We start from the raw sequence: 15,812 nt of genomic DNA, 5'->3' as shown, positions 1-15,812 counted from the left end.
GAGACAACTGAGATCTTCACCCCGAAAGGGATACAGAAAGCAGAAGGAGCCACCCTTTCCCCGTATGAGGTTGTAATAAATAATATCAAGGTGCAGAATCATAACTGGGTAAAAGAGACTTCTACACACCAGCCTTTGCTTTGTCAAACTCATTTCCTTTGCACAGAAATTTTGCTCATCATGTGGCAGGATTTAGGCAAGTTGGATATTATTAAAGATGGCAAAAAATGACAATTTTGGAAAGGATATAAACCTTGACTCAAAAAATCTCCAGCTTATGGGTCTTAGGAAGGAAATTTCTTTGTATATGGAGGAATCCATAACTTACAGAGGGATTTTCATTTTCTTTTTACTTCTTGTTCCTCTGTAAGAACACGTGCAAGTCTCAGGGTGCTGGGCTACGTGAATCCTTTGCAATAGTTTTGAATCCTGTTTCTATGCTTTCTGCAACTAATAATTCAGAAAAACAGCCCTAAAAGCCCCGGGTTACCCAACCCAGCCCACGCAGTCAGAGGGAAGCACTGAGTACGGCTCAGTGGGGCTGAGCACAAGTCGTGACAGTCAGATGAGGATTGCTAATGGGGTCTAACCCCATTACCACATGTGCTGCTGCAGCTCCCTGTCTCCCAGAACCGGGCATCACTTGGAGAAGCGACCACTGGATCCTGCCTTGTGGCCAGAAGCAGGTCCTGAGATCACCAGCAATCGACGGGAGCATCCCTGCTTCGTGGTTTGCATACAGATCGGTGAATCCCGGGCTTGGGGAGGGGAGGAAAGAAAATGAGGAATAAAAAGAGCCAGCTGTCACTGTCTGTAGGAACGGTCAGAACTCATGACAGCAGATGAGCAGCCAGAAATAGCAAGGCACAACCTCTGGGGATCTATATTTGGGCCACCCGGACTTCCCTGGAAACACGGCGGGGTTGCCACATTCTGCAGACATGCTCCTGGCTGGTGCTTCAGCCTCTCCTCGGGCTTTGTTTCCCCGGGGAATCATTTTCCATCATGGCCTGTGGGTAGCTTTTTAAAAAAATATATATTTATTTATGATTAATTTGTATTTAATTGCCCTTTTTTCCTCCAGCATGACAGGAGGGAGCGATTCACCCACGGGATCCGGGAGGCGCTGAGCATCAGATGCAGGACCACAAGGTTTTACAGGCTGTGCTAATGCCGTGCTAGCTGCTCCCAGCAGGGAAAGCAGAGCCGGGCACACCAGGCTTCCTGCTCCTGGAAGCGAGGAGGTGGCCACGATGCGTGCCAGTATGCTGAAGGTCAGAGCCCTAGCTTTTTACCTACCTGCTGCGCTCTCCTGGGGAGATACGAGCAGTTCCCAGTGTGTTTAAGTACAGATATCCCGTCCAGCTACACTGATAGTTGTCTTCAGTGTTTTTCTGCCCAGACGTCAGGAAAAAAAAAGAGTGAGATCAGTTTAAAGATTTACCAGAGCGCGTGGGAATAGCAAACACTTCAAGAAAGTGATGTTGGAAATGCCTCAGACGGTGCAGATGCGAGCGGGTGAAATTCCTCAACCTAAAAAAGGTCAGATCAGAGGATTAAGAAGGGTTCCGCCAGCACCGAATTACATCTTCCACATTCGGTCCTGCAGGGGAAAGAGTCACCATGGCTCTCCTCTTGCAAGGGCAAATTCCCTGATTTGGGTTCAGCTGCTGCAAGTGCAGCTGGAGGGCAGCCAGAGCGGACGAACCCCTTACATCCCCTGCAAAACTTAAAATTTACACCGACAAAACCACATCACGGGTAGTTTTAATTTTCCCATATTGTTACAATTACAAAAAGCATTTTTTTCCCCATTTATTCCACGTCATTACACTTGTGCTTTATTACAAATATATTTAAAAGCTCCACGGCAAAGCGTTGCCTGACGATGAGGTGACACTGCTGGATTTGGGGTGCTGACTCCTCGTTTTTGGAGCTGTGAATGAACCACAAGCCTCTCCCCAAAACAGGCGAGATAAGGTTGCTCAGCATGAGGGAAAGCTAATAGATGGCAACTTGAAAAGTGACTTCTGCTGTGGAAACTGATTTTTAGTTAAACCAAGGGGAAAAAAAAAACTGGGAGGGACCACAGGGATCCCATAAAGGGATCTCAGAAACCTTGTGCACGTGCAGATAGAGAGGTAAGGAAAATGCACCCTGTAAACAGGTGCAGTTGAGGTATTCTGCTCAGCACCCCTTGGGTGCAACTCATCCCTGGACATTATTCCTATAATCACCTGTGATTCTTCTGGGCTTTCATTCATTTCTCTGCGAGCTCTGCAGCCCAGGCTCTCCATGCATTTAGGTGCCTAATTCCTGTTTATTTTTTAGTGGGTGCAAGGAGCCCGAATATCTCTGTGATTCTGCTTGGTCTGCTCAGAACCAGCTGAAATGTGGCACGACATCGGGGCGCTGATTCCCTGGAGATGTGGGACAGAACCCAAACGAGCCCTGAAAGGCAGAGATTTGCACAAGCCCCAGAAACGAGCACTCAAATTTTGTTATTTCAATTCCTTCCCCTCGAATGCTTATTTTTATTATTTTTTATCATAAACCTGGAACTTCTTGGTAAGCACAGGTACAGTTAAATCAAAATTGTGAAGTCCTGTTTGGCTCCTGGCTGACACAGGCTAAAAACACGGGATTCCTCCCCACCCACCGTGTTTCTGTGGCCGTGCCCAGGTCCCAACCCGCCTGCGGCCACCTCCACCTCTCCGTCCCATTGTCTTCGCCCTGTCGCAATTAATTATTCACACAAGAGCCATGCACCGCAGCAGTTGCTATAGGGCACGGTCATGAATAACAACGGGCAGCTATTTTTAGCCCTAATTCTCATTACCTTGCGGCCAGGAGCGAGGGTTCCTGGCAGCTCCTCTCTGCTCTTTCCCTTCACGCTCGGCATCTTCAGGCTGGGACCTGTTTGGAGAGCAAGGAACCAAAACATGGGTGAGATTTATTTGTGATGTAGATCTGCGGGTGTGAATCCAACTCTGGTTGCTCTGGCTTTGAATGTGCTGGCTGGCAGCTGAACTCATCGGGTGTTTCGTGGCCAGAGGGGCACGAGGAACTGCCTCTCTAAGCAAGGTTTCTGCCAGCTCTTACCTGCAGCAAAGCCAGCAGGCTGCACCCGTCGCTGGATTTAATGCATCATCTGTTGCAGAGAGAGGGAGAAAACATCTCAGAGCTGCAATTTAATGCCGGGTTCTGGCATCTGTAGGATACATTATGCTTCCTTTTGGGAATTACACCCGGACTGATTCCTCCCCAGTTTATGTACTTTGACTTTTCTTGCTAACACAGGGGCACACCGAGGGCTTTTTCTGGTTGCTGTCACTTCTCTCCTGCTGCCCTGTCTCAAGTCACCTGCAACGCAAAGGAGAAATCTCCAGAAAATCACGGGAAGGGCTGGCTTTGAGGAGAGGCAGCAGGGAGGCTGCTCCTGCTGCGGAGAGCGGCTCTGGAGCTAGAGCAGCGATAGAGAGAGGAGAAAAATAGAGAGAAAACAGCAACAGAGCATGAGATCCTTCATTCCTGCCACCCTGCCAAATGCAATAACACTCCATCAAGTTGCTCCAGAGGAGGGCCCAACACCGTGCGAAGGAAAATCTGAGCTTCCACTCTGATGCAAAACATGAAAAAAAAGAACAAACAATAACTTGCAGAAGTGGGACACATCTCCAGGAGGACTTGCGCAATGCATGTCCTAAACTAGCGATGTTGGTTAATAATAATAGTCCCTGTCATTTTAGAGGGATCGGGTGCAGATAAGTGAAAGGAAAAGGAGAAATGGGGCAGGAACTGCTTCCAGCATCTCCTGCAGGTCACAGAATTGCAGAGAACGCCTCTGTCCCAGGTCAGTATTTATCAGCAGACCCCAAAAAGTTGGTTCTGGCTAAAACAGCACCTGGGGACACAGCCTGGGTGGGGTGCCTGCTGTGACACGTTGACTTTTCCCAGCTTTTCCATTTTTTTTCTTGTTTTTTTTTTTTTTTTTTTTTTTTTTTGATCACGGTTTGGATTAATTATTCTTAGGGGGTTATATTATAATAAATTTTAGGGGGTAATATATATCAGATACGTAATACGTTCCTTTTGAAGGGGTATCAGTGGGTTCCTGTGCACAGAGGGGTCTCTGCGTTGACCCCTGGCTCCAAAACCTTCAAAAAAAAGAAAAGAGCAAGCCCAAGAAAATGTCATCCACAACTAAAATCAGGGGAAAGAAACACCCAGCCGGCACGTTTTGGGGCGAAAACACCCAGAAACGGGGCTTTCCGGAGACACAAAGTAAAAAAAAAAAAAAAAAAAAAAAAGATAATAAAAGAAGAAATTGGTATTTTCCTCCAAAAATATCAATTTGCGTGATCCCTGTTCCCAAAATACCCATTTATGTGATCCCTGATCCCAAATCCCCGGTCCCTGGTCCCGGATCCCCGATCCCCGATCCCCGCCCCCAGCCGCCGCAGCCCCCGCCGGCAGCCCAAAGCGCGCCCCCGCCCGCCCCTTGCTGGCCGCTGATTGGCTGGCGCTTTGGCGCGTCAAACTCCCGCGCCCTCCCTCTGCGCTCCCATTGGCTGGCGCCCGGCGGCTGGCGGGAAACCTCCCAGGTTTGGCGCCAAGCGGGGAGCGCGGCGGCTGCGCTGCGCTTTGGGGCCTGTACCGGGTCCTAGCCGGTGCCTTTCGCTTTTTACCGATTTCCCCCCATTTTCACCGGTTCCTCCGGCTTCTTCTTCACCTTGCGATACCGGAGGCGGCGGCCTCCAGCAACAGCAGCAGCAGCAGCAGCATGGCGGCGCCGGCGGGAGGGCTGGAGGATGCGGAGCTGCGGGAGGCACAGCGCGATTACCTCGATTTTTTGGATGATGAGGTGAGGAGGGGGGTGCTTTGGGATGGGGGGGATGGGGTGTTGCATCCCTTCCTCCCGGCGGTGAGGATTACCCCCTTCCCTCCTCTCCCCCCCCATCATCTTCTGTTCAGCACAACTGATACAAACCTGTATTTTGTGGGGTTTTGCTTTTTTTTTTTTCTTCCGCAGGAAGACCAAGGGGTTTATCACAGCAAGGTGCGCGACATGATCAGTGAGAACCAGTACCGCCTCCTGGTCAGCATCAACGACCTGCGGCGGAAGAACGAGAAGAGAGCCAGCCGGTGCGTGGGGCCGGGCACCCCGTGGCATTGCGGGTCCCTGCGGTTTGGCCAAGAAGGGCCAGACCCCGTCCTGTGCTCCACAGGGAGCTGGGGGCCCCTGGAAAAGTGGAAGGACCTTCTCCTTCCCCGTCATATCCATCCCTTCCAAGCTCGCCGCTCATTCATTTGGCAGAAAGACTTTGTAGCAAGCAGCAGTTGCTTGCGTGATGCAAATCATCCCGTTTCTACAATTTTGGGGCATTCTTGAGTGAGCTTGTGGGTCTGTTTAAGTACACGTGAAGTCTTTCAGATAGGACTGATTCTTTTTCAGAAGTCTTTCACATAGGATTGATTATTTTTCAGCTCCTGGCTGGTGGTGGCTAGGAGCTTAGGTTGTTTTTGCCTCACATTTTCAGTAAATGTTGAGTGTGTGGAGGCACCTGGAAGAGCTTTGAGTGCTTTTCCAGAGCTGCACGTGGAGGAGGGCTAGAAGGGGGCTGCCAGCATACCTACAGCTCCTGGTCATCCTCTCCCTCTGTTGCAGGCTTTTGAACAACGCCTTCGAGGAGCTCGTCGCCTTCCAGCGTGCTCTGAAGGATTTCGTAGCCTCCGTCGATGCCACCTATGCCAAGCAGTACGAGGACTTCTACATCGGGCTGGAGGGCAGCTTTGGCTCCAAGCACGTCTCACCACGGACGCTGACCGCCTGCTTCCTGAGCTGCATCGTGTGCGTGGAGGGCATCGTGACAAAATGTGAGCCCGGGGACGTGTCCGGGTGCAGGTGGTGTATCTGTGCGGGCTGAGGAGGTCGAGGTGTTTGCTGTGGAGGGGTTTGGAGGGCTTCTACCACCAGGTTTGGAGGGGTTGTCCACAGGGAGTCCACCATGTGTGAGGGGGACAGGGGACTTGGAGAAGATCTGGATGTTGGGGTGGTCTTTGTGGAATGAACTCAGCAAATCCTGGCACAAAACAGACCCTGGGTGCCAGAGGTCGTGTCCCAAGTGGTGGCAACCCCGTTGGGCACTGCCTGCTGACAGCCAGGTGGGATTTTCCTGCCCCTAACCTTTCTTCCTTCCCAACCCAGGCTCTCTGGTTCGTCCCAAGGTCGTCCGCAGCGTCCACTACTGCCCCGCAACCAAGAAGACCATCGAGCGCCGCTACACGGACCTGACGTCCCTGGATGCTTTCCCATCCAGCTCTGTCTACCCTACAAAGGTGAGGTGGCCTCGTGGGAAGTGTCAGCAGGTTCCTCTGGGGAGAACATACCAGCTCTGAGCCGAGGGTCTCAGATGCCTTTGGGCTTCTTCATCTAATGTGGCCACGGAGTACAGGGAGGACACATCACATGTGAGGTGTGACGGCTTGAGAAAATTGCTAGGAACAGATGACAAAGGTTTTTGCTGGTCAGCAGACTCACTAGCAAATGTCAATTATGATTTTGGTTCTGCTGTAGGATGCTCAGCTGGCTTCTTGGTGGGATGTCAGCCAGTTTTGTGTCTTCTGGGACCCGTGAGCATGTCTGTGCTGCCCTGGAGAGGGTACACGGACCCTCGGGCAGAGGGGGAATGGAGGAAGGAAAAGGATGACCTGAGCATTGTCCACATTGCCCACACCTTCTGCATGTATGATGTGTTACCACCACATGTGCTAGGGACAGGGTTTGGAGGGACTTAATGGACCAGCAGTGTTAAATATGGGGAGCTGGTGACCCCCAGGCTCTGGCAACAACTTGCAGTAGTCTTCTGTGTGCTGGGTGATGCAGTCCCTTTTCCCTGTGCTCCCAAAAAAAGTTGCTAATCCTTTTACTTCCTCCTTTAGGATGAAGAGAACAACCCCCTGGAGACAGAGTTTGGCCTCTCGGTCTACAAGGACCACCAGACCATCACCATCCAGGAGATGCCTGAGAAGGCCCCGGCAGGGCAGCTGCCGCGCTCGGTGGACGTCATTCTGGACGACGACCTGGTGGACAAGGTGAAGCCCGGGGACCGCATCCAGGTGGTGGGGACGTACCGCTGCCTGCCGGGAAAGAAAGGTGGTTACACCTCGGGGACCTTCAGGTGAGCATCCCATTTTTAGTAGGGTCACATTGCTGGAGGAGGAGGTTTAGGGCAGGCAGGTGGTCACCAGAGAGCTGGGTTAAATCACTTGAGTTGAGAGTTGGCTTAAATCACTTGGAAATGGTTTGCTCCTTGGGATCAGTGTCGAGTTGTGAGCTCCAGATGCCCACAGGGTGGGCTGGGAGCCCTTAAAGATGCTCCACGGATGGAGCAGTGCAGGCAGACAGAGGGATTACAGCTCTCGGAGCTTCCCATCCCTCTCTAGGACTTCCTAGAGCCAAAGATGATCCCATGGAAGCTTCTGCTGTGTTGTTGCTGTGGCATGGGCTCGGTGAGGTTTGCAGGTGTGTGACCAGGGCTGTGTCACGTTCCCAGGACTATCCTCATTGCCTGCCACGTGAAGCAGATGAGCAAAGACGCTCGGCCTCTCTACTCTGCTACTGATGTGGCCAAGATCAAGAGGTTCAGCAAGAGTCGATCCAAGGTATTGATTTGTCTGCCTTCTACGATTTTCCACTTGCTTTCTTTGCGTTTCTGCCTAGATTTTTGCCAATTCCTGTTAGATTTTTATTGTTGCTGCTTCTGTAGCAAAGCTTGCTGGCAGCTCTGCTGTGCATAGCTGTCGAGATAGAGATCTGTCTGTGCCCTAACTCTGCTAGCTGATTGCCAGAAAAGTTCCTCTGTAGAAGAATTCCATCTTCCCTCCTCAAACCCAAGAACAGAATGAGGTGACAGCGTGGATCTCTGAAAGGGAACACAGCAAAATTCCACTCCTTGGGCTAGGGAGGGAATGGGGGGCAGCCCCAGCCTGGTCCTCTGTTCACCTCTTTGCGTTATAGTGTGGAAAGGATAAAACCTTATTCTCATGGGGTTTGCTGCTTCCAGTGCTTGCTGGATGGTCTAGGACTTCAGAACTGCATCGATAAACATTACTTAACAGAAGACTGTTGGAATACTCTTTCAGTGTGGCTCTGTGATAGGAATAATCTCATTTTTTGTGCTGAAATGCCCTTGTGAAGAATTGCTCCTTGTTCTTAATTGCTACAGTGCGTCTTATGGGCTGTGCCTTGCCTCTTCTGCCCTAGGATATCTTTGACCAGCTGGCAAGGTCCCTGGCACCCAGCATCCATGGGCATGAGTTCATCAAGAAGGCCATCCTCTGCATGCTGCTGGGAGGGGTGGAGAAAATCCTGGAGAACGGGAGCCGCATCCGAGGAGACATCAACATCTTGCTGATAGGTCTGGCTGGGCAGAGGAGAGGCTGAAGCAGGTTTCATGGGATCGAGGTGGTGGTTGCTGATAGATCTTCCCCTTTTCAGGAGACCCTTCTGTCGCCAAGTCCCAGCTGCTGCGCTACGTGCTGTGCACTGCGCCCCGCGCCATTGCCACCACCGGCAGGGGCTCCTCCGGCGTCGGCCTGACTGCTGCCATCACCACTGACCAAGAAACTGGTAAGGAACGGGCTGGTTCCCAGTGGGAACCAGTGGAGGGATGCTGGTTAGTACCCGGGAGGGATTCTACAAGGTCCACGCCTGCTGTTTCACAGAATCACAGAATTTCTAGGTTGGAAGAGACCTCAAGATCACCGAGTCCAACCTCTGACCTAACACTAACCAGTCCTCCACTACACCATATCCCTAAGCTCTACATCTAAACGTCTTTTAAAGACTTCCAGGGATGGTGACTCCACCACTTCCCTGGGCAGCCTGTTCCAATGCCTCACAACCCTTTCGGTAAAGAAGTTCTTCCTAACATCCAACCTAAAACTCCCCAGGCTCAACTTAAGCCCATTCCCCCTCGTCCTGTCACCAGGCACGTGGGAGAACAGACCAACCCCCAGCTCGCTACAGCCTCCTTTAAGGTATCTGTAGAGAGCAATAAGGTCACCCCTGAGCCTCCTTTTTTCCAGACTGAACAAGCCCAGCTCCCTCAGCCGCTCCTCCTAAGACTTGTCCTCTCCGTGGTGGCATTTGCAGGACCTGCTTTGTCCAGATGATTGAGGGCAATGATAACGATGTTTTAGGGGTGTCTTCCCCACCTCTGGTGGGTGATGGTCTCCTGTTCTACCAGGCGTACCCCCTGTGGGAGCTGGCTTGGGGCTCACCTTCTTCCTTGGGGGCTTCCTTCTCATCCGCCGTGTCCTGACCCCTTTTTTTCTCCCTCACCCCCAAGGCGAGCGGCGCCTGGAAGCGGGGGCAATGGTGCTGGCAGACCGGGGCGTGGTGTGCATCGACGAGTTCGACAAGATGTCCGACATCGACCGCACGGCCATACACGAGGTGATGGAGCAGGGCCGCGTCACCATCGCCAAGGCCGGCATGCATGCTCGCCTCAACTCCCGCTGCAGCGTCCTGGCGGCCGCCAACCCCGTCTACGGCCGGGTGAGTGCTGGGGAAGGCTGCTGGGGGCTGTTTTTGTGGTGGAGGCAGCTGGCGAAACCTCAAAGGTCTCCCAGAAATGGAGATGTGGTTGGGAGTGGGACTGGGGTGCTTGGGGCTGAGAATTTGTTTGCTAGGATCTCCTGGGGGGTTGTGGGGTTTTTCGGCCCAGCTCAGGTGCCTGGGTGTCTTGTGTCACCTCCAGGCTTGGTGTTTGACCTAGGATCACAAAAAATAGGAGACTTCCTTGCAAGGGAGAGCTATAGCCATCTCTGTGGATGAAAAAGCAGCCTTAGTGCTGCAGCAGGCTGGGGTTAGCGTGGTGTCTTCAGTGTTCAGCTGTCTGGGTTGTGAGAGTCTCACAACCTTATTTCATCTTCTCATTTCAACCTCCTGCAGTACGACCAGTACAAGACGCCCATGGAGAACATCGGCCTGCAGGACTCCTTGCTCTCCCGCTTCGACCTGCTCTTCATCGTGCTGGACCAGATGGACCCCGAGCAGGACAGGGAGATCTCGGACCACGTCCTGCGGATGCACCGCTACCGCAACCCCAACGAGCAGGACGGGGACGGTGAGTTTCTCCTGCCATGTGTGAGCCCAGAAGTTATGGGATTTCTCTGCCTGTGGTTGCTTTTCTTTTGCCTGGGGCAAGAAGAGACTGAACCCTTGTCCTCAATGGGATCTTGGTCATTTCTTTGCTGTGACCTTGAGGAAAAGAGCATCCATCACTCCTCTAGCTGGTGCCCATCTTTGTCTTGGATGGTGTGGCTCAGGGGATGGGGGAGGAGGTAGTTGGGCTCCTTGTGTTGAGGCACAACCCAAGCTTCTCTGGGTGGGAGCACCAGGAGAAGAGCTGCTGGGTTGAGTTTGTCTTGAGATGGAGAGCAGAAGAGCAGCACCGTGTTGCTCTAAGTCCTTGGTGAACTTTTCTGCCCCAGACTCGTGGCTGTCCTCTCTGCCCTGTCACATGTTGGCAGTTCAGTGTCTGGTTTTGCAGAGTGCTGCTAGTTACTAGTTAGGTGGCTTCTGGCTGCGGGAAGCTAAAACTCTGTTTTTGGGAACCTTCCCCTCTCCAGCCATGCCCCTGGGCAGCGCCGTGGAGATCCTGGCTACGGACGACCCTGACTTTGCACAAGAGGAGGAGCAGGAGCTCCAAGTGTACGAGAAGCACGATGACCTCCTGCATGGCCCCAATCGCCGCAAGTGAGTCCCTGTCCCGTGCCCCCGTAGCTCTGGGGGTGACAAGTCGATGCCAAAACGTTATGGGTTTGGCTGGAGCACCCAGCTGGTGGCTTACCCCTGGGGTCAGGGGTGCTGGAAGTGGTCAGAATGATGGTGAGGCAGGTGATGGGGAACATTGGAGCTGAATTTTCCACGTGTCTGGATGCTCATGAAGGGCAATGCCCTCCTTGGATGCAGCCTTGCTTCTGCACGCACCCTTTGCTTGTCCCCTCTGCTCTCCTGAAGGACACGGGTGTGTGTTTGTGTCCCACAGGGAGAAGATCGTCAGCATGGAGTTCATGAGGAAGTACATCCACGTAGCCAAGATGATCAAGCCCGTCTTGACCCAGGAGTCGGCGAACTACATAGCGGAGGAGTACTCCCGCCTGCGCAGCCAGAACCAGATGAGCTCGGACATCGCCAGGGTGAGCTCCCTCTACCCGTGCCAGGAGCAGGGAAACCTCTCCCCTTACGGGTCTTTTCCACCTCGGATCACAGAAGTGGAAGAGACTGGTGAAGGTCATCTGGATGCAGCCCTTTTGGGGTTGTAAAAGGGGTGAACCAGATGCTATGTTAGGGGGTCACAGCTTCATGGGTTCTGCCTCTTTTTTCACCCCAGACCTCCCCGGTCACAGCCCGTACCTTGGAGACCCTGATCCGCCTCTCCACGGCCCACGCCAAGGCCAGGATGAACAAGACGGTCGACCTGCAGGACGCGGAGGCGGCTCTGGAGCTGGTGCAGTTTGCCTACTTCAAAAAGGTGGGGGAAGGCGTCCCTCAGTGGCTGTGGGGTCCCGCAGGGGTCATTAAAAGGGGCAGATTTGGGTGGTCAGCGAGTGCAGGCTGAGCACGTGGGGCTGGTGTCCATCTGCCTGGTTGGGAAGGATGCATCTTGGCATGCAGTGCTGAGAGACCCCAAAAATAGCTGCAAAAGGCTTTGGGAATGCAGAATAAGGCTTTGGGGGAGGTTGGTGAGCCCCAAAACTCACGGCAGGTCTGCGTGGATGGATGAAGCTCGGGAGGGTCTTGTAGGGGGCAGGTTTGCATTGGGAGCAAACGGGGTGAAGCTCTTGGAGGGAAGAGAGATGGGGGGGATCCTGCTCACCTTGAAAGGGGGCTGAGAACTGCCTGCCACCCTTGTGCAGGTGCTGGAGAAGGAGAAGAAGCGCAAAAAACAGGTGGAGGATGACTCGGAGACCGAGAAGGAGGACGAGGAGACACAGCCCAAGGAGGAGGGCAGGAAGCAAAGGTAGTTACGGCAGGCCTTGGGGAAATACTCCCCGTTTCGTTAAACCCAGCAGATCATTTGGCCCAAACTTGTAATAGGGGAGCCACTGGTGACAGCCCTAAAACTCAACTTTTGTGGCTGGGGAGTGGTGGATGAGCCCTGGGCTTACCCGCAGGCCACAACTACCCCGTGTGGTCCTGAAAGAGCTCTGAGGGGGTCTTCTGAGGTGTGTGCTTGGGCTGGATCGGGGGTGACCTCCTCTTCCCTCACCCAGGAGGAAGAAGGCACGCACGGAGGGCCAGGAGGAGTCCTATGACCCCTATGACTTCAGCGACGCTGAGCAGGAGATGCCGGAGGGTGAGTCGGTGGGATTTTGTTGGTGTGTGGTATCTCCTGGGAGTTTGGGTTCACCCACCCCATCCAGAGAGGCCGAGCACAGCCTGGTTTGGTTGCTGCAGCTCGTGCTTTGGCTCTTTGGCTCTTTGGGCGCCAGGCAGGCTGAAGGTAACTCCTCTTCCTCCTCCAGTCCAGGCACATACGCCCAAGACACCCGAAGCCTCAGCCTCTGGTGATGCAAAGAAGCCGGAGCTGGCTGATCTGAGGTGAGTGGGGGCTGGAGAAGCAGCAGGAGGAGGTGTTTGTCCTGCCAGAGTCGTGGAGGGATGAGCTGGTTGAGCCTTTCCTGCTTTGATACCCATAAAGCTCAGGTGTGGGAGGGTTTTTTGCTGCAGAAAGCTGTGAGCATGTTGTAGGGTTGCATGGTGGCATCTTCCCAGCTGTGTGAGCCAAGCAGAGGCAGCCTGAGTTAGATTTGGAGAGGGGATTTCTGTTCAGTCCCTCCTGAGGTGCTGGTAATTACAGCTCTCAATATTTGGGGCTGTTGCCTTTTGTCTGGGATGCGAGCAGAGTCAGTTCCCTTCTTCCCTGCAGTCACGAGGCTGCTGCTTAGGCTCTGATGCTGCTTGGAGCCTAGCTGGTGGGTCCAAACTCTTGTCTAAAATGTTGGTTTCTGTCCTGGACAGCTGAATTTCAGCCAGGGGACATCTCAGCTGGACTAAAGGGTGCTCTGCTTAATAACACCGTGCCTCAGGTGGTGACTGCAGCCAGATGCTGGAGCTGGATGTGGATGAGTGGGTGCAGAGAGGGCGCAGGAGGAGGCAGGGCTGGGTCAGCCCCAGGCCTGGAGCTGGTATCCACGGGCTGGAGACATGTGGGGTGGGTGCAGCAGCTCTGGGGGCATATCCAAGTCTCTGAAACAGGCCTCTGGTGGGTGCTCCCTGCTCTGGTTTTAGCTTTCCTCCCGGGTCATCTTCTGGGATGGTCGAGGGCTGTGATATCCTTGGCTGGGAAGGGAGAAGAAGAGCTTGTGTTTGGTCTCTGATGGGGATTGCTTCTCACCTAGGTTGAAAGCATTCAAGGCTGCGCTCCTGGAGGTCTTCAAAGCTTCCCATGCCCAGTCCGTGGGCCTGAAGAGCGTGATGGAGTCCATCAACCGCGACAACTCCGAGCCCTTCTCGCTGCCTGAGGTGAAGCTGGCCTTGGCCCACATGCAAGATGACAACCAGATCATGGTGTCCGATGACATCATCTTCTTAATTTGAGCCTCGAGGCGGAAGAACCCGAGTTCTCATGGACTTTTAGCCTGAAGACTCTTTGTATTTACCTTCATCTCCCTCCTGAATGCTTCGTCTGGCTGAGCTGAACTTTGGGGAGCTTGAGCCTGTGCACTTTAGTTGTTCCTCGCTGTGCATTGCTGGCACCAAAAAGCCAGGAAACCTTGAAAGCTCTCTGACATGCCACCTCTGAGCTGCTGGAGTATTTGGAAAGAGGTTTGGTTTTGCAAGTAGCCAAAAGGAAGAATTTATGTGCACATTACTGATGTTTTTAAAGTGTTTTTAGCTTTGGTCTTGGTTATGCAAGCTGGGGAGCTCAGGCTGATTTTACTCAAGGCCAGTTTGGTTTAGTGCAGGGCTCCCATGGGCTTTTGCCCATGTAAATCATCCTTTTTTATATTTTTACTCTACCATGGACTTCCCAGACTTGAAGGAGCCTTTTTACATCTTTTTTTTTTTTTTTTCTGTTATCATTTAATTAAAAAAGATGTGTTTTCCCTCTCAGTGTAACCATGTGCAGGTTCCACAGTTTGGTGGTAATGGTTTCAGCCTTTGAATAAACAAAATGGGTTTAGGAATCCAATATAAGATAGCAGTGATGGTAAGAAGCAACGTGGAAACTCACTATTAATAGCGAAGCTTTTTTCCCCCCACTTTTTTCACGGTCAGGTCCGTTGCTGGATTTTGCAGCCCTACTGGGATTTTTAGCCCGGAGTTGATGGGAAGGACCTGGGGTGCTCTGAGCTGCTCAGCTGTGCCCCCAGTGCGCATGGATTTGGGTCTGCAGCCATTCTCTAGTCTGGGGTGGCTCTTGTATGAATGTAAAATAGGAGGAAACCTGTAGCTAAGAAAGGTCAGGGGTTTAAGAAGCACTTCTGGGGCCTGGGATCCTACGTCCTCTGTACATCCCCTGAGGCTGTGTTGCTGCAACACTTCCTGAGTCCCATGGAAGATGACCACACTGAACCATGAAAGCCTTCCCTTGCCCATGGGCAACTTGAGTGATTTTCTGGGAATGTCTAGGTGACGAATTCCTGGAGATGGGATATTCCTAGAAACCAGCACGCTTCCATGGCCAGGCCTGGCTTTCAAGAAAAGCTGAACATATGGTCAAAACTGTCTCTGTGATCAGAGCTGTTGATGGTTTGGGATTTTAACATTTTTAATTTTATTTTTATTAAACTTTGTCTTGGTGAATTTGAGGTTAGGTTTTGGAGAAGGCCCTGAGCACCACAGGCTTGTTCTGGTGTCCTTGCCCTTCTCAGGGCATTTGCGTGGTTCATGTGCCTTCATTTCTGTGTCAGTGACACCGTAAGTATCACCCTGAATAATAAAATGCATCCAGATACCGTTTCTCACGTGATTTGCTATAAAAAGCCTTCAGGCTGCTGCTGACTGAGCTCAGGGATGGGTTGGGACACATCTCCCCACCACCCTGCCTCTTCAGGCACCTTGGTGGACCAGGACCTTGCAGAACTGCCCTGGGGGTGGGTGGCTGATGAATGTACCCAGACACCTTTTGCTGGAGGTAGATGTGGTTTTCTTACCAACTTGTGCATGAACAAGGATGTGCTTTCAACTGAGCACCCTCAGCAGCAGGAGACATGCAGTCCTAGATAAAAATCCAGTAAATGGAGATGATGGAAATCTGCTGTTAGCCTTGCCTGGTTCCACAGATCCAAACTATGAGCCTCAACCCCCCAGGAAATACCCAAAGCCAGCAATTCTGTAAGATGTCTGCTCCTTCCCAGAGCTGTCTGCTCCCTCGTGCAGGATTTGGCAGGTCAGCTTTGCTGCAGTTTGAAAAAAACAGTTTAAGACCTTATTCCTAGCATGCCTCTCATTCCTTAAACGCCACTCCTGCTCTCTAGGGAATCACGCTGTTCACAAATAGCTCTGGATAAGGTCTTGACGGTTCAAGCTTTATCACAGAATCATAGAATGGCCTGGGTTGAAAAGGACCTTTAAAGATCATCTTTATGCACCAGTAAGGGTGTAAATGCAATAAGGGGGATGTGTTATTGTCAATAAGGGAAAAAAATCTGGGGCTTTTGCAAGCCCTTACCTTGTGGGCATGGTGTGGGGGTACTGTACATGGTGTCAAGGTGCCCCAGGATCCACATGAGGATCATGGACCAGAAAGCCTGATGGCAGCAGTAAAGGAAGCTCCTGTGTACAGGCTGGAGGA

General features: G+C 52.4%; 1 protein-coding gene and 1 long non-coding RNA gene across 2 annotated transcripts; one reads left to right on the top strand and one right to left on the bottom strand.

The window, feature by feature from the left end:
- Positions 1-1,092: 1,092 nt before the first annotated feature.
- Positions 1,093-3,948, bottom strand: LOC311434234. The gene is made up of 3 exons (XR_014691332.1): positions 3,103-3,948; positions 2,840-2,916; positions 1,093-2,451 (listed from the first exon to the last, which is right to left on the bottom strand). It is a non-coding gene; the product is annotated as an uncharacterized lncRNA (long non-coding RNA).
- Positions 3,949-4,596: 648 nt separating this feature from the next.
- MCM3 (minichromosome maintenance complex component 3) lies at positions 4,597-14,977 on the top strand. The gene is made up of 17 exons (XM_084516314.1): positions 4,597-4,864; positions 5,033-5,145; positions 5,669-5,877; positions 6,209-6,339; positions 6,943-7,181; positions 7,557-7,665; positions 8,267-8,420; positions 8,501-8,632; positions 9,354-9,562; positions 9,959-10,133; positions 10,639-10,765; positions 11,058-11,208; positions 11,403-11,543; positions 11,929-12,032; positions 12,286-12,368; positions 12,538-12,613; positions 13,414-14,977. The coding sequence occupies exons 1-17, from the start codon at positions 4,784-4,786 to the stop codon at positions 13,610-13,612; spliced, it is 2,433 nt and encodes an 810-aa protein (XP_084372440.1). The 5' UTR covers positions 4,597-4,783; the 3' UTR covers positions 13,613-14,977.
- Positions 14,978-15,812: the final 835 nt, after the last annotated feature.

Source organism: Aythya ferina, assembly GCF_964211825.1.
Source record: "Aythya ferina genome assembly, chromosome: 3".
Taxonomy (NCBI): Eukaryota; Metazoa; Chordata; class Aves; order Anseriformes; family Anatidae; genus Aythya; species Aythya ferina.
The sequence above is the reverse complement of the archived record's forward strand: the minus strand, read 5'-3'. Positions and strand labels throughout refer to the sequence as shown.

Coding starts and splice junctions, on each gene's coding strand:
- MCM3 (XM_084516314.1), top strand. CDS start 4,784: ATGGCGGCGCCGGCGGGAGGGCTGGAGGATGCGGAGCTGCGGGAGGCA. Junction 10,134..10,638: donor CAACGAGCAGGACGGGGACG/GTGAGTTTCTCC, acceptor TCCCCTCTCCAG/CCATGCCCCTGGGCAGCGCC. Junction 12,614..13,413: donor CCGGAGCTGGCTGATCTGAG/GTGAGTGGGGGC, acceptor CTTCTCACCTAG/GTTGAAAGCATTCAAGGCTG.